At 54.6% G+C, this 24,220-nt stretch overlaps 1 protein-coding gene across 1 annotated transcript in view; it reads right to left on the reverse strand.

Moving 5' to 3' along the window:
- The window catches only part of STK32C (serine/threonine kinase 32C), a 73,790-nt gene that overhangs the window by 10,384 nt on the left and 39,186 nt on the right, over window positions 1–24,220 (reverse strand). The window contains exon 2 of the mRNA XM_082054220.1: window positions 22,065–22,120. Within this exon, the coding sequence (XP_081910346.1) occupies window positions 22,065–22,120 (56 nt within the window). The remainder of the gene's footprint in view (window positions 1–22,064; window positions 22,121–24,220) is intronic.

Consider the following 24,220-nt stretch of genomic DNA (forward strand, 5'->3'; position numbering starts at 1 on the left):
GCAGATTGGTTTGCATCTGCTGCCTACAAAGCTGTGCTCTGAAAGGTCAAAACAAGCCCGTTTGTTTTAGCAGAAAGCCATTAGCACGCACATTTGTTACCAACAACAACCGCCGTGCCCCAGCAATGCCGCGGGACTCTGTCCCTGCAACCGGACCCTCCTGCTCGGGTGCCGCGGCCCCGGTGCCCCGCACACCCGCCCGGGCTCCCCGCCCCAGGAGCGCTGAGCCACCCGTCCGCCCGGCACCAGCAATGCCTTCATTACCACGGTCACTATTTTTAAAAGAGCTAATTAGTTATCAAGGTAACTATTTTTAAATGAAATAATGACATTTCTACATCAGGTATAATTACACCTCTCCTCTTTTAATTACCAGACATGCCCGGGATTACAATGAGCTGGATGTATTTTCTTTGAGAAAGAACTAATTTGGCATTTTTGGTGGTGCAGCCTGTATCCGGAGCAGCGCGGGGAGGCTGAGCCGGGGGCCGTTAGAGAGCAGGTGACACCTCCAGCGAGGACACGGGACTCGGGGGCAGAAGGCGCGGCAGACAGACAGGAGCCGCAGAACTCTGCCGCGCTGCTCAATCGCTGCCATTAACAACCATTTGCAAGTGCTAATGGCGCACAATATCATATCAGCAAGGACGCTACAGCAAGAAGGTGACAAAATAATAGGTGGTTATCGTTAGCCTGATAAAAACACCCCAATTAGCGAAGCACACTGTGAAATTACGGGGACAATTTTGCAGTCATCATCACAATTACAGTAAGAACGGAGAACTCTGCATTGCAATATCTCCAGGCTCGGCGCAGACCTGACGGTAAGGGCTCCCTTCTCGGGGAGCCTGACCACAGCAGGGCTCCCGGTGGAAGCCGCGCGTTGCTGCGGCATGGCCGGCACAGCCCGTGGCCACGGTGACACAGCTGGGCCACCACAGCCCCGCTGTCCCCAGCGCACGGCACACGGTGACCCCAGCGCACGGCACACGGTGACCCCAGGGGATGGCACACGGTGACCCCAGCGCACGGCACACGGTGACCCGAGGGCATGGCACACGGTGTCCCCAGGGCACGGCACACGGTGACCCCAGCGCACGGCACACGGTGACCCCAGGGGATGGCACACGGTGACCCCACGGCACGGCACACGCTGTCCCCAGGGCACAGCACACACTGTCCCTAGGGCACGGCACACACTGTCCCTAGGGCATGGCATACACTGTCCCTAGGGCATGGCACACGGTGACCCCAGGGCACGGCACACAGTGACCCCAGAGCACGGCACATGCTGTCCCCAGAGCATGGCACACGCTGTCCCCAGAGCACGGCACACGCTGTCCCCAGAGCATGGCACATGCTGTCCCCAGAGCACGGCACACGCTGTCCCCAGAGCACGGAACGCGGTGTCCCCAGAGCACGGCACATGCTGTCCCCAGAGCATGGCACACGCTGTCCCCAGGGCGCGGCACACGCTGTCCCCAGCCCTGTCCCCAGCCCTGTCCCCAGCCCTGTCCCCAGCCCTGTCCCCAGCCCTGTCCCCGCTGGAACAGGCCCCTCCGGTGCAAAGCTTGTGGGGACTGCCAGGGACTGTCCACAGCACAACATACGGTGAAACCTCAGCTCCCTGCAGTAATGGCAATAATGAACATAGTGCAAAGCAAAGACCAGCAGCATCCAGCCCCTGCCTCGAGCAGGCTAAACTGGCTGCACATTTCATAAAACAGGCAAAGATAACTTCATATTTTATAAGTTCTTCAAGCAGAAAAGACGTAAGAATATCCCTTTAAAACATGGTCATTGCTATCTAACTCCTCTAAAAACAAACGGTTGAATAACAGCCTTCTAGGCACTGAACAACATCCTTTCCTGATGTCACTTTATTTCACATTATGGCTAGAAGCTCATTAATGTCTACTTTATTTTATTTTTTTAGGTTGTGACTTGCAATATCTTAACGGGTATTGTGCTTTATATTTATGTTATTTGCTTCTTGTTTCTCTGCAGGGAAAATAGAAACCTAGTATAATAAATCAGAAAATGACGAAAACTTCTTGTACTCTGTCATCATAATAAATAGTTTCCCGAAATGGAACAGCATCACCTACATACAAAGCAACGGCAGTTTCGGGCGCTCTGGAAATGTTTGTTCTGGGTTTTCTGGAAAAGAACAGGCCCGTGGGCGGCCGTGGGAACGTCCCCGTGGCAGCGGGGACAGCGCCGCGGCCGCTCCGTGCACGTGTCTGTGCCGCTGGACTTACCGTGGCATCGGTAATTAGTGACCACGTTAATACGGCGCTTGGTGGGACCCAACGCAACCGGAGCAGCGCCAGGAGCGGAGTCCCGGCCACCCAGCCCCTGTGCCGCGGGCAGGACCCCCGGGAAACGCCCCAAACGCGGCCCCCGCACAGACACGCTGCCCCCACCGATCTGTTCCTTTTGTGCTCCTCCTCTGCGCATCTGTTCCCAGGGAGGGAACAAACATCGACTTGGTAACAACTCCGAGTGGTTTTTAAAATTAATCTCAACCCATTTTCGAGCCCATCTACAATGCGAAGCAACGCAAGAAAGCAGAAAGAAGAGGCTACGGTGTCCTCATTCCGCATAATGCGGTCCCTCGCCACACAAAGGAAACGTTCAGTGGTTAAATACAGCCATTAGGAAAAGTGGTATGTAATGCTGCCAGATTTGTGAAGCAGAAGGCAGGCATCAGCTGGTAGGATATTGCTCAAGACATGGCACATAAAAGATTTAATAGAGTCCCAGATACCCCGAACGCTCCGCGGCTGCCAAGTGCTTTGTGTACAGCTGCCTTTGCTTTCCCTGCGCGGAAGCAGAACGGCTCCGGAGCCCGCGGCTGCGGTTCAGCGCATGAGATGTGCATTTAACAGCGCCCAGCGCCATCTCACGTCACGGGGCCCCAGACAGTGACAACCCCCGATTGTCACCAGAGCCGGCAGCTTCTCACCTGCACCGGGGACAATCTTGGGCTTCACTCAACAGCCCCAGCTGTCATCTCATTAATTTTGTGGGGACTAATGAGGACCATTGAACTTGGTTATATTAAAAAAGTAGTGGGGGGGAAAGCTGACACTTGTCTCCGAACACCTTTCTTTAAGGTAAGAGCTGTCACTGAGAAACACAGCACACGAACAGAAGAGTTCAGACCCACGTCCCTGCTTTGTGCACGGTTTGTTTTGTCACCCACAGCGGTGAAGAAGTTAGCCTGGGGACAAAGGGACAAGCTTTGATAGAGAAGGAGGGAAGAGCGGGCCCTGGAGCGGGAGCAGCCGGCGCGGCTCCGAACCGCGTCCTGGGGTCGGCGCGGTGCGGCTGTTCGCACCAGCTGCTCCAGGGAAACAGCAGGGACTTCAAATATCAGACCACAATTGGAGAAAACAAAACAAAGGAAAAATGATACTGAGACTAAGTAAGCAGAACGTACCCGAGGGACTCGCGCTCTTGACTGGTTGATGTTGTGCTCCCACGCGCCCCGTGCCCGCGGTTTGCAGGGTGAAGCTTGCTCTGTGGGCAGGAGCGTGCACACCATTTACACCGACACACACCGGCGTCAGGATAAAGCCTCGGGATAAACCCGATTCTGCAGCACCAAAGCGCTCTCCGGCACACCACGGACTAAGCACCGAAAGCAGAAACAAAGTCCTAACCTGCCAGGAATTATTTGGCTTCTTATTGCCCTGCATCACTCACTGAGCTCTCGCCTACCAGAGTCATTTCTATTTCCCACCCAAGCGTGGTGTGAGCTGGCACGGAAACAGAGCTGGGCTTTGGGGCTTTTCTGGTGTCCTGGGCACTCAGACATTATGTCATTTTTGGAAGTTCTTTCTTGTTCTTGTCAATTTAGGATACTTTCCCCAATCACTCACATTTTTGCTGCTCTGTACATTTTCAGTCCAACTTGCTCTCTCTCCTTTAGAAACCCAGTAACTTTTTTCCTGCTGATTCTGAAGGAATCCAGCAGACTGAAACCCCCACTCAGATGAAAGGTCATCTAATCATTTAATAGCATGTCCTGACTTATCTCAAACTAATTATAAAGGGGCAGCGCAATTTCTCTGGGCTCAAACAAAAGCAAGCGGTTTGCATTCTGGGCAGGATCTGCGGAGCTGATAAATGCCTGAGCTTTCTTCATCTTGGCTGCACAGAGATTGTATTTTCCTTCTGCACATGCAGATGTCATCTTTAATGAAGGTCCCCGCGTCCTGTCCTCCGGGCGGGACCGTCGCAGCTGATGCAAACACCCACAGCTGGGCCCACGATCTTCCTTTCGCTGCCCAACTGCCAGCAGTAGGTTTGATTCTGCAATGTCTCCGTGGCTTCTGCCTTTGAAAGATGAGACAAACGCCCCGTAATCCTTACACACACAGACATTTATTGACTGTGGCTGAGAGCCATCAGGAAGGTTCAGCGTACAAAGCTGGATTTTGCTTATTTTGTTTTTGCAGTAGAGCCAAGGCTTAGCATCAGCAAGCACTGCACACCACGTCAAACACCTCAATGCTACGCGATAGTGGAGCACAGCTGAAGGCTGCTCCAGCTTATAAAAATGCTTATTTGGAGTGGTTGCACCTTGCCCACGTACATTGATTTCTCTTCCAACTTCTGCTGACTCCCCTTGGGTGTTTGTGTCTGGACTCCCACCGTGGAACACCTACAAAACTCCAGCGTTTTGTTTAACTGAAACGGTTAAAAAAGTCCCTGCATTTCCCTCTCTCCAGGGATGAAGCACTGCAGTTGTATCATAAGTGGTCATTTGGGAAGCGGCTGCGACTCTGGGCTGATGCATCGATCCCTCTGGCAGTTGATTTAATCCCCGCAGCGCTCTCCAGCCATTAATCACCCGGAGGAGCCGTTTCCAGCTCTCAAGTACAAGCCAGCCCTGATGAAGTCATGAGGAATTATCACGAGCAGAATCTGGCCCTAAGCTTCGAGCCAGCAAAGGAAACCCCGGTCACTCCGACGGGGGCCACGTCCGCGCTGGGGGCCCTGGGCCCAGGCGCTGCCCCGGCCCCCAGCCCAGCGCAGACACGCCAAGAACTGGGCAAAAACCCGGGCCCAGCGGCGCTTCTGCTGCACAGCTCAGCCAGACACAGAACTGCTGCGGCACCCAAAAACATCAGCAGGTACAGGGGCAGCGTGACAGCGGCCTCGGGATGGATGGCGAGGAAATGGGAGATTTGCAACCTCTGGAGCAGGAAGAACTTTGTTCTCAAGGAGCAGAAACAGTAAGGAGGCACTTACCACGATGGACAAACAGCTTGAGCTGTTTTGGAGAACCAAATTTGGTTTTGATCACTAAATGTTACAGCAGGAACGGGGGAAAAAGAGCAAGAACTGGTACTGTGTGAGCGCCCGTGAGCCCGTGCTGAGCCGCGTGTGCCCGGAGCACCGAACGCCGGGCTCCCGGCACCGTCGGCGGCACGTCCCGCTCACCCGGCGCGGCAGGAACGCGGGCAGGCGCGGGAGGGTTTGGAGCCAGGCTGCAGGAGCAGGACAGCCAGGGCTCCCGCACACAGGAGCGAGAGGGCTGGGATTGCTGGTCTCTTGCACACGTGAGTTCATTGAGCAAGGAGAGAGCCCCTGCCTCGCCGCCTGAGAGCGGGTCAGTGCCGAGAGCTGCACACAGAATAGTGCCAATAATACAGGAAAAATGAAAATCAACCCTCAGCTGCCACCGGGGAAGGAACAAACAGGGATCGTGCTGTTCTGAAGGGAAACCGAAGGCGCTTGCCACGGCGTCACAGTTGCACAGGACACGGTATCAGTTACCCTGTCATTTAAAAGCAATCTTCTTATCCATTTTGTATTATGATGGCACTGACGATAATTGAAATACAATCTTTGCCTGTTAATTAACATCTGTGTAACACTTGTAATTAAAAAGATAATATTAACTTGCTCTACAGTTCTCATAAACAGTAGGATAAAACCAGCTATTCATTCTTTTTTTAGGCATAGCCAAGATAGCAAAGTTTAAAGCTGCCTCCTCGGTGTATCTGCAGGGATATAATTAAACTACCGGGATTCATTAAGCACATGAGCCATGGTGAGCAGCTGATGAAGCTCTGCCATGCACAGGCCAGTCCAGCGTGGGGACAGGGGCTCGTCACAAGCCATGAGATCCCATTCCAAGTCCTCCCTGTCCGGCCAGGGCCACGGTCCCCTGAGGGCCACCTGCCACTGGTTTGGCTGTGCCAAAACCACCCCCTGCCTTCCCCTGGGGACGCTCCTTTGATCCCTGTCACCACTGTGCTGGTTCCCAGGCAGTGCCCTGTGACAGCCCAGGGAAGGCAGCACCTCCTACAGAGCCACAGAGTTATGGGCAGCGGCAGGGGAGAAACGCTGACTGCCTCTGCCAAAAATCACCTCAAATCTGTCAAATCGGTTTTATCTAATTGAAAGCATTCTCTAAAAGGCATCAGTTGCATTGACTCTGACAAAAGCAGTGACCTGGCACCTGGGTCCTGGGCACCCAACAACACAGCTTGGTTCTGCAGATGTTCTCCTCTCCCAACACCCAGCCATGAGCAAACGAGGAAGGACAGAAAGACAGACAGATGTGCTTTCAAGCACTGCTGGAAGTGCAGCCACGGGCAGCACAAAGCTGTGTGCCGTGAGCAGGATGAATCACAAACAAAAAGTAAATTGATAATTACCTGATATAGGGGACAGTAAAATCAGCTGGTGTAAGGGCAAGGGCCGGGCTGCAGCGCTGATACAGGAGACAGTAAAATCAGCTGGTGTAAGGGCAAGGGCCGGGCTGCAGCCCACGGGTACCCCACCCAGGAGCAGCTCCTCCGCAAGGACAGGCCCAGAGGGGCACCCACCAGCTCCGGGATGCTGGTCCCTCAAAGAGGTTCCCCCCCACGGTTACTGACCCAGAGCGTGGCTCCCTGGGCACAAGAGGCTGGAAATGCCAAAGGCAGCGGGCACCACTGGACCCTGCAGCCCCTCACCATCCCCTGCAGCCCCTCACCATCCCCTGCAGCCCCTCACCGTCACCTGCAGCCCCTCACCATCCCCTGCAGCCCCTCACCGTCACCTGCAGCCCCTCACCATCCCCTGCAGCCCCTCGCCGTCACCTGCAGCCCCTCACCATCCCCTGCAGCCCCTCACCATCCCCTGCAGCCCCTCACCGCCCCCTCAGGGCTGCTCCCAGCGGAGCGGGCTCCGGGAAGACGGGAGATGCCAGACGTGTCCCCCGCAGAGCTCCTCTGGCGCTGCGCTGGCCCCGCAGCCCCGGTGCCAGGTCCAGGAGCAGGGCTGGAGCTGCGCACAGAGCACCCACGACACTCACCCCATGCTCAGCAGGGACACCCTACTACAATACTGTCTGATCCTGAATAAAAACATACTTTGAGACAATCAAAAGCCTTCACTGCTTGATTATGCAGCCTATTTAACCAGAACTTTGTTCTGGGAACAGTTTTGACAGCAGTGTCTCTGGCAGTGTTTTTCCCAACTATTATCTCCAGCGCACAAAGACCCATTTGAAAGAATGGGACATCTGCAGCTCTGGTCCCAGCACCAGTGTGCACAGCAATCTCTATGACGCCACGCTGAACCAGGCTCAGTGACACATCCATGCCGGCCGTGGCCAGGGGCTGCTCGCGCATCTCCATCGTTCGGCCGAGGCTCCGCTCTGCGGGCACACGGGCGCTGCGGGGGCCAGGCCCGCCCCACGGGGCTGCCCCGCGTCTGGGTGCTCAGCTGGGCCTCAGAACAGCGGACGCTTCAGGTGTGACGCGCACGTCGCTGCTCCCGCAGCAGCCCAGGTGAGATGGCAGCGCTTACAGACCAGGAACACAGAATCACAGAATTGTTTTGCTTGGAAAAGACCTTTAAGATCATCAAGTCCAACCACTGACCCAGCCCAGGCACTGCCCCATGTCCTGAGAACCTCATGTCCGTCTGTCCAGCCCTCCAGGGATGGTGACTCCAGCACTGCCCTGGGCAGCCTGTTCCAATGCCCCACAGCCCTTTGGGGAAGAAACTGTTCCCAGATCCAACCTCAACCTCCCCTGGCGCAACTTGAGGCCGTTTCCTCTGCTCCTGGCGCTTGTTCCTGGGGAGCAGAGCCCGACCCCCCCAGCTCCAAGCTCCTTTCAGGCAGTTCAGAGATCAGAAGGTCTCCCCTCAGCTCCTGTTCTCCAGCTGAACCCCCCAGGTCCCTCAGCTGCTCCATCACACTTGTGCTCCAGCCCCTCACCAGCTCCGTTCCCTTCTCTCCACTCGCTCCAGCACCTCAAGGTCTCTCTTGTCCTGAGGGGCCCAGAACTGCCCCAGGACTGGCACTTTGTCCTCCCCAGGTCCCAGCACAGGGACAGTCACTGCCCTGGGGCTGCTGGCCACACCAGCGCTGGTACCAGCCAGCATGCTGGTGGCCTCTTGGCCACCTGTGCACACGCTGGCTCATGTGGCACGAACAGGTACCCACTGCAGCTGCAGAGGACACATCCCGGTGCACGGCCGCTCTGCAGCCCCGGGAGCCCCGTCCGTGCCACGGGGGCTGCGCCGCAGCGGCACCAGGACGCGGCACCGCGGCAGCTGCTCTGCGGTTGACGGTTCCAGCCGGGCGGGACCGCTTCACAGCTACACCTCTAACAATAACAAGTATTTTCATAACATAGTCTCCCCTTCAGATGCAAAGGTCAAAACCAGAACCTGTCTGTCCTGGATAAAGCAAATTAACAGGTGTAACGTTGCGGTGAATGGAAAATGACTGCGGTTCTGAGGAGCCGTGCTCTAAGCGCAAACCGACAGCTCAGCCAATCTGCCTTCACATCTTCAAGAGCTGATTTGATTTTCTATTCCAAACACCTCGTCACAATTCACCCCTTCAAATATTTTTTGTGGAGTCTCACAACTTTACTTTCTCCCTGCTGAAAAGTTGTGCTTTATCACAAGATGGATGAAGGACTGGCTTGTCAGAGCACCATAAATCATTAAAATCTCTTTAATTCAGTACTGCCGTTTGCTACAGCCAAGTTGTAACAGTAGCTGATAAAACTTTAATTCATAGCAAGCCTGTTGGTGTTTTTAGGTCGTGTCAACACTTCCATTAAAAATCCCTTTCTCAGTTGTTTGTGCTAGAGACGGAAACTTCTTCTGGCCCAAAACAAAACCTGCTGTTGCCGATGGCGCCGTACAGCAGTAACTTCAGCTCCGTGCTCTAACGGCGCGCTCGTGTTCCCATCTCCAGCAAACCTGCCGACCCCGGGAGCTCAACGGAGGGAAACTAAACCCCACCTCGCGATGCAGCTGGGACCGCGCTCAGAACACGCAAACCCGGGTGGCCCGTGGCTTTTCCAGAACGAACCACCTTCCCCTCTCGCCGTTGACACAGAAGGCACACGACCAGCACACCGACACCGCGCCAGGAAACCCTCCTCAGCGGCACCGCGCACGGCGAGCAGGGAGCCAAGCCCTGGTTTGTGTCTGTCATCGAATACCCCAATTCCTGCAGGAATTCGTGGGAGGGGAGTGCAGAATGTCAGCGGCATGCTCTGAATCCTGGGACTTAAAGCCATGTAGGTGATTCGTATTAAGCAATTCCTTTTAATGTCATGGGGAGAAAATAACGTCTCGTCAGAGATTAAGCAGATGTTTCTATAACTGAGTTTTGGATATGGGTGATTATTTGACTTGCAGCTCCAGAAACACGTTCACTTCTTTACCTCACGAGAGACGTTAATCCAAATAAACAAGGGAAAACTACAGAAGTGACAGCAAAAAACCTAAGAAACAGAAAAGAAAAAGGAGCAGTTTTCTTTAGTTTTCTTTGCCCTCGCTCTCCACCGTCTCCCCCCTTGCATGCCAGCTATTCATCATTTGATAGCAATTTTAGTCAGATATCTCGAAATCGGCTGTCTTTACTGAATACTGAAACCAAACTGAAGGAGTTTTGGCTCATCCCTGGCCATGGCCCTGCGCACGTGTGTTGGACCCGAGCCGAGCGGAGCCCGGGGAGCCGGCACGGACAGGACGCGCGCTCTGGGGCCGCCACGCTCCCTGCGGAAAGGCTGCTCGGCCTCTACGTGTCTGTGGAGCTTTAATCACAAGTTCACATCTCTGCTGGGATTTTCTGGCTTTACTATCGATTAAAGAATGATGAAAAACCAGACCAACCTGCAGAAATGCCAGGAGACACCACGACCCATCTTCTGTCTGCCTTTGGGATGGATCAAACCCCGAGCTGCCATTTACTCCAGCTCTGCAGCACTCCACGGATCTACATGAGGATCTGGACCCTGTTATACAGTTAACAAGTCTTTTCTGAATAAAACATGGAAAGTAAGTCTTGCTATGGCTGACATACAGTGTGAGTGAAGTCTTCTACTTGGACTCACATTACGGTCATGGTTACATTCTGTGATGTTTTATACGCCGGTTGAAGAGGCAGACAAAATGACTTTTTCAGTTACATATTTGATAAAACTTGGGAACAGAGAGAAATCTAATTATTTCCAATGAAGAATGGAGGGCTTTATTTAATCTCTGAACACAAATTAAGGCTGAAGCTTTTCCTGATCCCAGACTAGAACGCCCACTGTGCTGCTTCGCAGAACCTCATCGCCCCATCGGCAGCAGCACTGCCGGCAATGGCGCTGAGAGCGACCGGCCCAGCGCCGCTGCCGCGGCCGCCCAGGCTCCAAAGCTTCCATTCCGCACTGAAGCAAATAAATATAGGTATCGTTTTTCAGCTGAGAAAGAAGGGGACGCTCACATTTCACAGTGTAAAACCTGCAGGAGGAACGAATGCCTTTTGTGGCCAAATGCTCCGTTTCTCCCCGGCAGCACTTGCTGCAGTGCGCTGAAGGGCTCATCACCAACCGGCTCCCGAGGGACCTGCCCTGGTAGCCATCTCATTTCTGTACCGAAAGACCTTGTTTGTCAGCGCCCGGCCCAACGTCTTGCAAAGAAACCCTAAGAGCTATTGCGGCACAGACACCTGTGCCCAGGACACCAGCACATCGTGAAGTGGCTCCGGGCACAAAGGCGACCAAAGCTCACCCCGGTCCTTTAAAAACAGCCAATGCACCAGAGCTGTGCAAACCTCCCTGGCTGTGGTGTCAGCTGCTGGGTCTGCAGGCTGGCAGTCAGAAACCAGAGGAAGTACGAACAACTGTTACTTGACAGCAAATACCTCTGTGCACATACACAGCATTAATTTCCCCATCAACCACAGCACCACTCTCCAGGTTTAAAGTCAGTAACTTGGCTGGATGGAAGTTTGGCCAGACTATAGTCGCATCTGTCCACATCTGCTTTTCAATATTGCAATAAAATCCCTACTACCTTTCCCTTGGGAAAAAACCCTAGACTTGTACGACCTGCCCTAACAAAGCTTTGTTTTCCCTTTGTCCTACATGCCCAACACTCGAAGCATTTGGAGAGCCACCCACAGAGGCCATGCTAAGGACCTGTCACTGACAAGTGTCAGTGAGAAAATAACATCTTGGAAGGGAGAGGATTAATGATAATTTGTGGTTAAGACCAACTTGGCACGCCTAGCACAGCTCTATTGATACGAATTTCATTGTGGCCACTCTTGCCCTTCCATTAGAAAAAGCAAGAAAGTGCATGTTAGGGCAGCTCCTCAAGGAGACGTCTGCTCCAACTCCAGCTCCAGCCCCACACATGCAGCAACTCAACGTACAAAACACAGCGAGTCCCTTCTCCAGGAGGCATCTATTGCAGTTCTTCTAGTGACGGGTTTCTGTCACAGCCGCTGCAGAGAGCTGTGTCCCCTGCAGGAGACAGCTGTGATTTGCCTGCGCTCATTAATGCTGCTGAGCCACCCACCCCCAAGTGGCCCATCACCCTGCATGGCCCCATGGCCCCAACGCACTCGCTGGCTGAGTCACGGCCGTGGCTGCAGCCCGGCAGGAGCCGGCGGCTGCCCCAGCCAGCCCTGCGAGAGCCAGGGCTCGCACATCCATCGTGCACCGGCTGCGCTGACGGCACGGACACCGCGAAGGGGCACATCCATCGTGTGCTGGCTGTCCTGACGGCACGGGCACCGCGAAGGGGCACATCCATCGTGCACCGGCTGCGCTGACGGCACGGGCACCGCCAAGGGGCACATCCATCGTGCACCGGCTGCGCTGACGGCACGGGCACCGTGAAGGGGCACATCCATCGTGCACCGGCTGCGCTGACTGCACGGGCACCGCGAAGGGGCACATCCATCGTGTGCCGGCTGCGCTGACGGCACGGGCACCGTGAAGGGGCACATCCATTGTGCACTGGCTGTGCTGACGGCACGGGCACCGCCAAGGGGCACATCGATACCTGAGCTCATCGCGGCACCGAGCAGCAGCGCTTGACCATGGCTTCAGTTGTGCCCCAAGCCTGGAGCATCGGCCGGCGGAGGAGCTGCCGCCCAGGATGCTCTGCACATCCCTGCTCGACAGCGTCTGTCACAGCGGCACTCGGTATTTCGTCTTCGCTCCGTCTTCACTTCCTTAATACGAACAGCTCAGAACAGCAGCTCAAGTGGGTGTGCAGCTTGGGCGGGTGTGCAGCTTGGGCGGGTGTGCAGCCCATGCAGGTGTGCACCTCAGGCGGGTGTACAGCCCACACAGGTGTGCAGCTCGGGCGGGTGTGCAGCTCAGGCGGGTGTGCAGCTCGGGTGGGTGTGCAGCCCAGGCGGGTGTGCAGCTCAGACAGGTGTGCAGCCCGGGCGGGTGTGCAGCCTGGGCGGGTGTGCAGCTCGGGTGGGTGTGCAGCCCGGGCGGGTGTGCAGCTCAGGCGGGTGTGCAGCCCGGGCGGGTGTGCAGCTCAGGCGGGTGTGCAGCTCGGGTGGGTGTGCAGCTCGGGTGGGTGTGCAGTGCTGCGCAGAACAGTGCCTGTCCAGGGACACTCCATCCCAAGCAGCAGTTACAAGAACTGCGCTCTCTGGTCTCCCTGACCTCATCACATAGAACACCCAACTCTTCACACAGCCCTCTGGATCCACCTCTGAAGGCCTGTTCCACACCAACAACTTTCTCCACAGCCCCTTTTTGCCTCTCTCCAGAATCCATCAATGTGGTTCATCTGGGAAATAAGGCAAATCACCACCTAATCCTTAAAAGACTGTGAAAGAGGCATTTTCCAAAGAGAAAGGCAGGCAGGCAAGCTGGGAAGAATAAAAGCCCATTGTGTGCTCACCAATGGGAAAGACACTTTGCAGTAAGCCCAGCTCACGAGCAGTTTCTGCCCCACGGCAGGTCCGGGCCAGTGCTGAGCTGAGCTGGGTGCACAGCACAGGCGGGACGCCCTCCCACTGCGGTAGAATTATATCAAATAACATAATAATAATGATAATGATAATAATAGTTTCTGTAGCTAATTGCATACCAGCTGCATCAGTTTACTTTTCTCATGTTCCATTTTTTCTCCATTGCTGAGACACAGAAAGTCCCAAGTGCTTGTGGGCAGCTCCCGTGTTCACCACAGAACACAGCTGTACCCAGGGCAGCCTTATGGATTTGTGTCTGTTCCATTGCTGTGAGCTACAGATTCGGTTTTCAGCAGTGTGCAGGCACTTCCATAGCAAGTCATGAACCTCAGACTGCTTTGAACACTGATCCAACCCGCAGAAGAAATACATCCTGGGAAGAACAGGACACACCACTGAATGATGGTGCTGCCAGAGCAGCAGAACGGGTACACCCATCACGCTCTGTACAGCCAGACAATATGTACTTTAATAAACTATTATAAAAGCGCTTGGGGAATACTTGCTGCATCATGCTGATATATTCATAACTTCATAAGAACAGAGGACATTGTTCCTTATCATTTATGACATTAAGTGGTTTGTAATTGGATTGTCCAGCCATGAGCATTAACAGAACATCCCAAACTCATAAGCTGCAGCTTCTAAGGACCTGTAGATTATTTCAATGTCCAATGTAGCTTCACTTTTATTGTTGCCAAATCCTGCATCTGATGCTGAAACATCCCATGCTCTTGGTTCAATTAACAAGCTTGTGGGGGTGTGCTGTCTGATGGCTTGTCAGAACAACACAAAAAATATCCAAATGCTGGTCATATTTAACCCACTGAGAAATTTATCGTTAACATTAGCAACGCAGGGCACATGTCTTTAATAATGAGGTTTTTCACATTGACCATGTCGGACTGTCAGTCCATTGGTGCTCTGCCCTTTCCTGCTCCACTGTTGTTCTCGTGCAAGTCGGTGGGAGCCCCAGAGCACACGGGTGTGCAACACAGGGGTGTGCAACACAGGGGTGGGCAACACAGGGGTGTGCAACACAGGGGTGTGCAACACAGGGGTGGGCAACACAGGGGTGTGCAACACAGGGGTGGGCAACACAGGGGTGTGCAACACAGGGGTGTGCAACACAGGGGTGGGCAACACAGGGGTGGGCAACACAGGGGTGTGCAACACAGGGGTGTGCAACACACGGGTGTGCAACACAGGGGTGGGCAACACAGGGGTGGGCAACACCCCCGGCCCCCCAGAGACCCGCAGCTCCCCATCCTCACCCCAGCCCTGGGCTGGCCCCTCTGAACACAAGCGCCGGTGTTTGATTCAGAGACACGTGCCACCCAACACACAGCACACGTTAATCCACAAGGTCTCCTTAATCAAAGACCTGGAGACCAGACTGCATTTGTGGCTTAGGTGGAGGGAGGAAGGGGGTTTGTTGTTAGAACTTAATATTGAAAAATGTCACATGTGAGAGGTATGAAGAATGTGAGCAGGAAGTAGCTCTTTAGCCCTGATGCACACGCAGTAAATGATGCGAGAAACCGCCGGAGCTGACACAAGCCATAGCAAGCTCTCCTGGCGTGGCCGGGCAGCAGCAGCTTCGTGGTTCAGCTCAGACGCTGCTTCTGCTCCCAGACCCAGCGGAGCCGGCGCGGCGCTGCGGGAACGCGCTCCGAGCGCCATGGAGCCGGCTGCCCGCGCGCCCCCCGCCCAGCGCTGCCGGCCCGGGGCCTGCAGCCCCCGCGATGCCGCCCCCACCTGCAGCTGGTTGTGCGAACAGCGACACAGCACGGACAGCGGGAAATGGAAAACAAAAGCTGTGCTACTTCTGAGCGGGACACACACCACGGGCTGCGGCACAAACAAGAGCTAAGGGTCCAATGGGCAGAGATAATGTGGAGAGCCAGGCAAAGAATACGGCAGAGGGATGTCCTAGAGGGTCCAGCCTGCGGTCCCACAGCGTCAGAGAAAGGGCTTGGATTAATAATGACAATAACTAAACAGCCACCTGCAACAGTCACAAGTAATTGGAAAAACACCTTGTTTTTAAAAGGGCACATGAGAACATGCTGGACATTCCCCTCCGTAGGGACTTCACTGCCACTCTCATTTTGGGCGGATGAAGACACATGTGGGACCACTGCAGAGGGTTCTGCGGAGGAAAGAGAAGCTGGCCCTAAGCAAGCCTGGCTTGGTGCCTCCAGCTCACGGGACGGAGCGGGGCCCCGGGAGCTGCTGCTCCTGCCGACGCTGTAACGGCACAGCATCATCTTACTCTTTATAGCAAACTTCATAGTCTTTACACAAACATGTCATGTGGAAGATGTATTATGGATTTGCTGTCTCGGCTTCCTCCCACTATCGACCTTTCTGCAAACTGCGGTAGGAAAGCAGTAGATGTGCCTGTTACCGGGTGACTCCAGGGCTCAGACCCTGAGAAGGTGCCGGGCCCGGGGAAGGCTGCGCTGCCTCCGAGCAGCAGCATCTTCATCTCCCTCACTATTTCTGGGCATTGCCTGATGCACAGATCCTCGCTTTGCAGTGCAGAGCAAGGGAAAAGCAGGTTCTCCAAATGGCAAAGTGATTCTGAGCGCAACACCCTCCCCAGGCACAAGGCAGAGATTTGTACAGTTCCGAGGCAGTAAGGGAAGGGAAAACGTGGTGGAGGGAGGGAAAAAAGGAGAAAATAAAAACCAGCTTGGAGGTGGAGAGCAGAGGCAGGCGCTGGCGACATCCCCGCAGCAGCAACAGCGAAGACTGAGGGGGAGGCAGGAGTGGGGAAATGGCGAGTGGGACCCTTCGGCACCCTTTGTTCTCCCCGCTTCCGTCCGTGCCCACCGCTGCCATCCCTAGCGACCGTTCATCCGCAGCGCCGGCCGCGGTCGGACAGCGGGGGACAGTGCCGGTGTCACAGCCGGACCCGCTCCTCCTGCCAGCCCGGGGCTCCGGCTGTCCCCAGGAGCTCCAGCTGTCCCCAGAAGCTCCAGCTGTCCCCAAGAGCTCCAGCTGTCCCCAGAAGCTCCAGCTGTCCCCAAGAGCTCTGTCTGTCCCCAGGAGCTCTGTCTGTCCCCAGGAGCTCCGGCTGTCCCCAGGAGCTCCACTGCACTGCACTGCAGGCTCGCACCAGGACGGATCCAGCCTGCTGGACTTGCTTATGGCTTCAGGAATTAAACATCAGTGTCTGCTTTCCTAAGAAATGGGGTTATGGGCTTGTTTTTTCATACTCTTCCCTACCGACTTTTAGGACGGTTGGCCAGTTTCAGCCAGATTTTACAGATGGATGAACATCTCAAAGATGTAAAAGTTCCTCTCGGCTTTGTGAAAACCAATCAGACAAGAAAAAAAGACAGAGATCCAGAAGGAGGGAAAGGCTCCATCGTTAATTAAACCGTATTATTAGACAGCAGGGAATCCTCTTTAATTCCTCACACCGAGCCGGGCTGCACTGCTATGTGTGAGGGCTGCGTGTCACACACCGCGCCACAAGAGCCATCCCGACCCCGCAAAGAGCTCCAGCAAAACACACAAGCCGCTTCCCTGGCACAAGATGCAATGAATCAGTGCCCAGGCCACAGCGAGCCCCGGGTTAGAGCCTGTTGGAGAATAAGCATCGCGTTCAAATGCCACGATTTGCACCCAGCATCCCATTTTCCTCTAAGCCTCCTGGTGACAGGAACCAGCAGGTTTCGGGATGTGGGAGGGACAGGGGCTGTCTGAGCAAGCTGAGAAACCGCAGGAGTGTGCTCACAGAGCAAAGCCAGCCCGGCACACGGAGCAAAGCCAGCCTGCCCCATAAGCCTGGCACACAGAGCAAAGCCAGCCCGGCACACAGAGCAAAGCCAGCCCGGCACACAGAGCAAAGCCAGCCTGTCCCATGAGCCCAGCACACGGAGCAAAGCCAGCCCGGCACACAGAGCAAAGCCAGCCTGGCACACGGAGCAAAGCCAGCCTGTCCCATGAGCCCGGCACACAGAGCAAAGCCAGCCTGTCCCATGAGCCTGGCACAGCACACAGAGCAAAGCCAGCCCGGCACACAGAGCAAAGCCAGCCTGGCACACAGAGCAAAGCCAGCCTGCCCCATAAGCCCGGCACACAGAGCAAAGGCCCCAGGGCAGGGATGTCGCCCACCATGCACTCTGCACTGTCTAACGAGTCCCTGCCAGGGCAGCCCGGGGCCACGGGCAGGTGCTCGGCTGGACATGGGCGCTTCGATCCCGGGGCCACAGGCAGGTGCTGGGCTGGACGTGGGCGCTTCCACCCTCTTGCACCCTATTCCTGTCCAGCCTGCGGCTGCTGCAGGAGCATCCGTCCCACCGCCCGTCCCACACCAGCGTGACTCATCCACGGGGAACGACGGGGGCTGAATAAACCCCAGGCAGCTTCTGAGGCAAATGTTAATAAGGCACTGGGTATATATTAAAAACAAAAGTGGGCAGCTTTTACTATAAATCACTGTCTTACGAAGTCTGATCCTTCAGAAGCCCCAAACAGGTCCTGGGTGGGGGTGCACAGTATCACTCCCCCGGCAGCTTCCAGCCGCAGCCACTGCTCACCCTGTCACTCCAGATGACCCAGCAGCATTTTCTGCTCTGTCATTTTCCCGCATTGCCCCACAACCCGAGATCTGGACCGGGTGGTGGTGTTGGACCACATCGCCACTTCGGCTTTTCCTTCCTTGGCATTCTCCCTCCTGCGGTGTTTCCCGACGGTGAAAGGTGCTCCCGCCACCCCCGGCGCCAGGGTTGGGCCATCGCCAGCGTACGGACAGTGACGGGACCGTGTCCAGCGGGGACGTGTGTCCTGAGACCCCCTGCAGCTCCAACCAGCCCCCAGCATCACACGAGCTCCCGTCCAGCAAGGGAAAGCACCAGGACAAAAAACATCCCTGGGATTTCAGTATCAAAGGATTACATTTCTAGCCTTTCTTTTTGGGAAAAACCCAACATTTATAAAGCTGGAAAAAAGGACAAAATATCAAGCTTGTGTTGAGATCAAAGAGATATTCAGCTGAGAACAGACTTTATGGGAACTGTATTTATGTTGTATCTACTGAGTGGGCACTTGTGACCTTTAGAAAATGGATTAAAGCTTTTCTATACCCAGCTTCAGGCTGGGTGAGCTCTTAAAGCAACAAAATAATGAAGTTAAAGCAGCTCTGCAAAGCAAACCACATTGCAAGCTGCTTCTCTTTGGAAACACATCTCCCCGCTGCGAGGGCCGGGGGGCGGGTCCCGGTTCCCCAGCCCCTCGCTGTGCCCGGCAGCTCCGACACCGCTGCCCGGCCGGTGCGCCCCCTCGGCCTCCACAGGTGCCACCAGCACTTCACAAACCACACAGAACAAAGAGAAAAGCCAGACAAACACAAACTGCCTCTGCGCTGCCCGTGTGCTGCCTGTGCACTGCCTGTGCGCTGCCTGTGCGCTGCCCGTGCGCTGCCTGCACGCGCCCGCCCGCCCGACGCGGGTTTGCTCTGTTCTCTCGGGAAAATCGCACTTTGCATTGCTGTTCGTTCAGCCCCATCCCCTGGTTTAATCCCCTATTTCCAACAGTGGACAAAGACGTGAATCCGTGCTGCAGAACCCCAGAGATGTTCAGCAGTACAGTGAAAATAACGAATTCCCATCTATCCCGCTCTTTGTCACTTGGAAAAGGTGTCTGATTCGAGGGACAATCGAGAGGGATGCCCGGGGGGGACACGGTATGAACGCTCCCCGCGGTGAGCCAGGACAGGGCGGGTTTGCAGAGGGACATGTCAGGGTACCCCAACACAACCAACACCTTCTCGGAATTCCAGGTCTCATCGCATCTCCCGTGGAGCAGAATGAAACTCGCAGCACATTTCCCGTTGAAACGGGGGCTCACAAACCGCGGCCCCGCCTGGACACCCCCTCCTGGCCGCTGCTCGCGGGTAACAGAATCACAGAATCACAGAATCGACTGGGTTGGAAAAGACCTCAGAGATCATCGAGTCCAACCCTTGGTCCAACTCCAGTCCATTTATTAGATCATGGCACTAAGTGCCATGTCCAATCTCAGTTTAAAAACCTCCAGGGACGGCGAGTCCAGCACCTCCCTGGGCAGCCATTCCAATCCTGACCACTCTCTCTGCACAGAATTGCTTTCTCATCTCCAGCCTCAATTTCCCCTGGCAGAGTTGAAGCCCATGGCCCCTTGTCCTATTGCTGATGCCTGGGAGAAGAGACCAATCCCCACCTGGCTAGAACTGCCCTTCAGGTAGTTCTAGAGAGTGATGAGGTTACCTCTAAGCCTCCTCTTCTCCAGACTGAACAAGCCCAGCTCCCTCAGCCTCTCCCCATAGGGCTTGTGTTCAAGTCCCTTCCCCAGTCTTGTTTCTCTTCTCTGGACCTGCTCCAGCACTTCAATGTCTTTCCTGAGCTGAGGGGCCCAGAACTGAACACAATACTCCAGCTGTGGCCTCCCCAAAGCAGAGTACAGGGGAAGGGTCACTGCCCTTGTCCTGCTGACCACGCTATTTTTGATACAGGACAGGACACCATTGGCCTTCTTGGCCACCTGGGCACACTGATGGCTCATGTTGAGCTTCTGTCCATTAGTACCCCCCAGCCACGCTGCGCCACCCCGCAAACACAACGCTCCCATCAACATGCTGACAACCACCTCTAATATGTATGGAAAATATTACACATTTGCTAATTTGAGTAAACACGGAACTGAGCGTGACCTTCATGTGATTAATAGTACCTGAAAGATGAGGGGACGGGACACAGGCTCTGCAGCACCGTCCCGATGGGGCAGATAGTGCTGAAATCAGCCAAAGCTACTAAACTGCTCCCATATGCCAAGGAAGAGTTTTCAGGTACGTATTAATAGTTCTAAATTCTCTGCAATTAAACGCCAGTTGTAAATTACTTTGTAAATGTAAAAAGCCTTTCTTGGTATCAAAGGAAATGTAGCATATTGACATAATTATCCAGAAAGATGACAGATGAATCATTTCAGCGTTTTGTTGAAAGTGTACATACAATTCTGATGCCTGATAGACTGCTACAGGCGAGACTGAACCTTGCTTTACCATAAACAGAAAAGGAAGCAGCCATGAGGAGCAGCTCTCTTCAAAGCCAAAAAGGTCCTGCCCTGGGACAAGAATATGTTTTTCTCCTTTTCATGTTCTGAGCAGAATTAATTTTCCAGCACGAGGTGCTGCTGTTCAACAGAATAAAACCTCTTTTCTCCAGAAAGCTGATATTTGGAAGTGTGAGTGCCCAGAGAGTGGTGGATCCATCCCTGGAGACACCCCAGGCCAGGCTGGACCGGCTCTGAGCACCCTGAGCTGGTGAAGATGTCCCTGCCATGGCAGGGGGGCACCGGGGGGCTGGGGAGGTCCCTCCTACCCAAACCATCTGTGATTCGGTGATTCTATGAGTCTTCTCATATGAGCTCAAAAAAAAGTTGACTGCTATTTTTTAGCAAGATTTTGAGTTAAGTTTTGGTCTTTGGTGATGAGCAGGAGTCAGAAGACCCTGCGAGTTACCATTCTCAACAGGGCTGCCTGGGGAGAGTTCCCTCCGCTCTTCGCCTTATCTTCACAGCAGCACCAAGGAAGGACCCGAACTCGTATTTCATCATTCTCCATCATCTAATGTTACCTCAGAAATCTGACATAGCTCTTCTGACAGTTTTTGTCTCCTCTTCAAGAGACATGGCTGCAAATCCGGGTTACTGTTTAAATCCACCCTCTCCGTGACCCGCACACTGCTGGGCTTTGCCTTTTCATGAGCCCCGATCCCACGTGGAGTCACAACCAGCCAGGCGGGAGTTGTGCCCCAGCTCTCAGAGCCGTGTGACAGACACCTGGGCGCTGGACGCTTAACCCAGGCTGTGACGAGACATCTTCGTTAGCGAGCGGTGCTAACGAGAGCACCGCGGCGGATGGTGCCCGTTCTCCTGGCTGCTGGAGCTGCACAAGGAGATGACGACAGCCAAATTCGGCCATTTTCATGAACCGTCACCGGGGTTATGGGTCACACCGCTCCTGCCCACCGGGTGCACACACCTCGGCCAGACAGACGGACACAACTACTGCTGGGGCACAGCAAAGTGCAGGCGATGGAATGACCACAGAGCAGCACCAGCGCAGCCAAGTCTCCTGCGTTGCAACATATGCGTATGGACGCACGCACGTGCACACACACACACACCGAACTTGATGCTCGCGGTGCAAACGAATGGTGTAAAAAGCCGTGACAGAAGCAGCAAATAGTTATCTACACAGGGACTGAGTGAGAGCCAGCGAGAAAGGGAATGAAAAAGGAATAAACCTGGGAAACCAACCAGCAACTGATTCCCAGAGCTATCCAGCTTTCTGATCATCACCTCCCACCTTCTCCCACATGCTTGGCATAAAAGACTTGTTAAAAATAAACAGCAATAGCTCTTCAGCATCACTCATTTCTGAGTGGGAAAACAGCCCAGGGCTTCAGAGAGGCCTCTTGACCACATCGCGCCAGCTCCATCACCCAAACCGGCTCTAGCGCCTTCCTGACCCACCACCACCCTCACAGCCTCTCAGGAAACAACACATCATGAATATTCACCATGAAATGGTCACAATTGTGCTGGTATTTTAAAATACAGCTGTTTCATCAAGATGCCAAGAATTAAAGCAATGTCAAAGGGCAACAAGGTATTTTCCTGAATGTGTTTTCCTGCATTTACTGAGCAGCCGTCATCGGACAATAAGAACAGCCCATTCCAGCGCTGTCACCGTTGCAATAAATCGTAAGGACAGAACAGCAGGCACACACAAGCAAAGCCAAGCCCGAGCGCGCGAGCCTACCTTGCCAAAGCTGCCCTTCCCGATCGCCCGGAGAATCTGGAAGTGGTCAAAGTTCACTACAAGGTAAAAAAAAATATATAAAATTACAAATGCTTTATTGCAAAGATCTTATATTTAAAAATAAGACAGCAAGACAACTAAAGAGCACCGGTCAAGCTTTTATTAGAAGTCACCGCCTCCCAGGGAAGATGCAGGACAGTTGTTTCACCCTCTGTCTGCACCCACAAACCCAGCCCTGCGGAGCTGCCGGCGGGCAGAGCCGCAGCAAGAAATAATCTCAATAATCTCAATAATCTCAATAATGAGATAACCCCCATTGCCACAGAGCTGGAGTGCCCCACAAACAGATAAATACTGTCACAAAAGCCAGTGTAAAGGACCCAGCATAAAGGACCCAGCGTTATGGCCATTTTACAAATTGCCTCTTTATACCTTAGTCCCTTCACATCCTCCCCGCTCCGTGAGCTGCAGGGCTGGAACCAAAGCCCCTGGTGCACACGCCGATCCTGGTGCACATGCAGCCCCTGGTGCACACGCAGGCCCCGGTGCACACGCAGATCCTGGTGCACACGCAGGCCCTGGTGCACACGCAGATCCTGGTGCACACACAGCCCCCGGTGCACACGCAGCCCCCGGTGCACACGCAGCCCCCGGTGCACACGCAGATCCTGGTGCACACGCAGCCCCTGGTGCACACGCAGATCCTGGTGCACACGCAGATCCTGGTGCACACGCAGATCCTGGTGCGCACACTGATCCTGCATGGGCACACCGATCCTGCATGGGCACACACCGATCCTGCACGGGCACATGCTTCAGCTGCTGCACAGCCCTGATGTGCTCCGGCACTTGGACAAGAGCATCGTTGTCAGTCCCTTCCAAACCAACTGTACTGTACTGTACTATTCTAATTCTATTCTATTCTATTCTATTCTATTCTATTCTATTCTATTCTATTCTATTCTATTCTATTCTATTCTATTCTATTCTATTCTATTCTATTCTATTCTATTCTATTCTATTCTATTCTATTCTATTCTATTCTATTCTACTCTACTCTACTCTACTCTACTCTACTCTACTCTACTCTACTCTATTTCCAGTGTGTTTGGAAGTGGCCGGAGAGTGCAGGAGCTCTCCAGTGTGCTGGAGTGCCCCCCGCTCAGCTGCACCCATCAGCCACTAACACAGCGCCGAGAGCCCGGCCCTGCCCAGGGTGCTGTGTCCGCGGCACGGGGTGAGCGCTGCACACACGGCGGCGCTGGGCACCGGGGTTGAACGGTGCGGGAGCTGGTCAGAGAGCACCGACCTGCCGCCTGCCTGACACTGCAGACCACATGCGCACAGGAAGAGGGGGAGCAAAGAATTCCCTATAAATATTCCAAGTCCCACTCGCAGACCTTAAATAAATGCACATCTGTCATCTCTGAGGATGAATCAAAAGCCCACGCATGCCCGTGGAGTTCCTATTACCCTTTTGTGCTAGGCTGATATCCAAAATATTGTTATTGTCACTTTTGCAGGACATTTTCTGCAGGAAAAGTTTGCCAAATGACACGGAAAACAGGGTCTGGGCCAGCGTCACCACGGATGTCCCCACAGCCCCAGAGCCCCCGCCAGCGACGCCAAGGGCAGCTGCACCACCTCCTTCCTCCCGGGTGCCCCAGGACACGTGTGAAACTGCACGTGGGGAAAGCAGAGCTGCCCCGTGCGAGCAAACCCAGCGACGGAGCCGTGTCACCCAGCAACACGCAGGACCCCCAGCTCCAGAGCCGTGTCACCCAGCAACACGCAGGACCCCCAGCTCCAGAGCCGTGTCACCCAGAAACACGTGGGACCCCCAGCTCCAGAGCCGTGTCACCCAGCAACACGCAGGACCCCCAGCTCCAGAGCCATGTCACCCAGAAACACGCAGGACCCCCAGCTCCAGAGCCATGTCACCCAGAAACACGCAGGACCCCCAGCTCCAGAGCTGTGTCACCCAGAAACACGTGGGACCCCCAGCTCCAGAGCCATGTCACCCAGAAACACGCAGGACCCCCAGCTCCAGAGCCATGTCACCCAGAAACACGTGGGACCCCCAGCTCCAGAGCCATGTCACCCAGAAACACGCAGGACCCCCAGCTCCAGAGCCATGTCACCCAGAAACACGTGGG

Source organism: Streptopelia decaocto (genome assembly GCF_964273445.1).
Source record: "Streptopelia decaocto genome assembly, chromosome: 5".
In the NCBI taxonomy this organism is placed as follows: Eukaryota; Metazoa; Chordata; class Aves; order Columbiformes; family Columbidae; genus Streptopelia; species Streptopelia decaocto.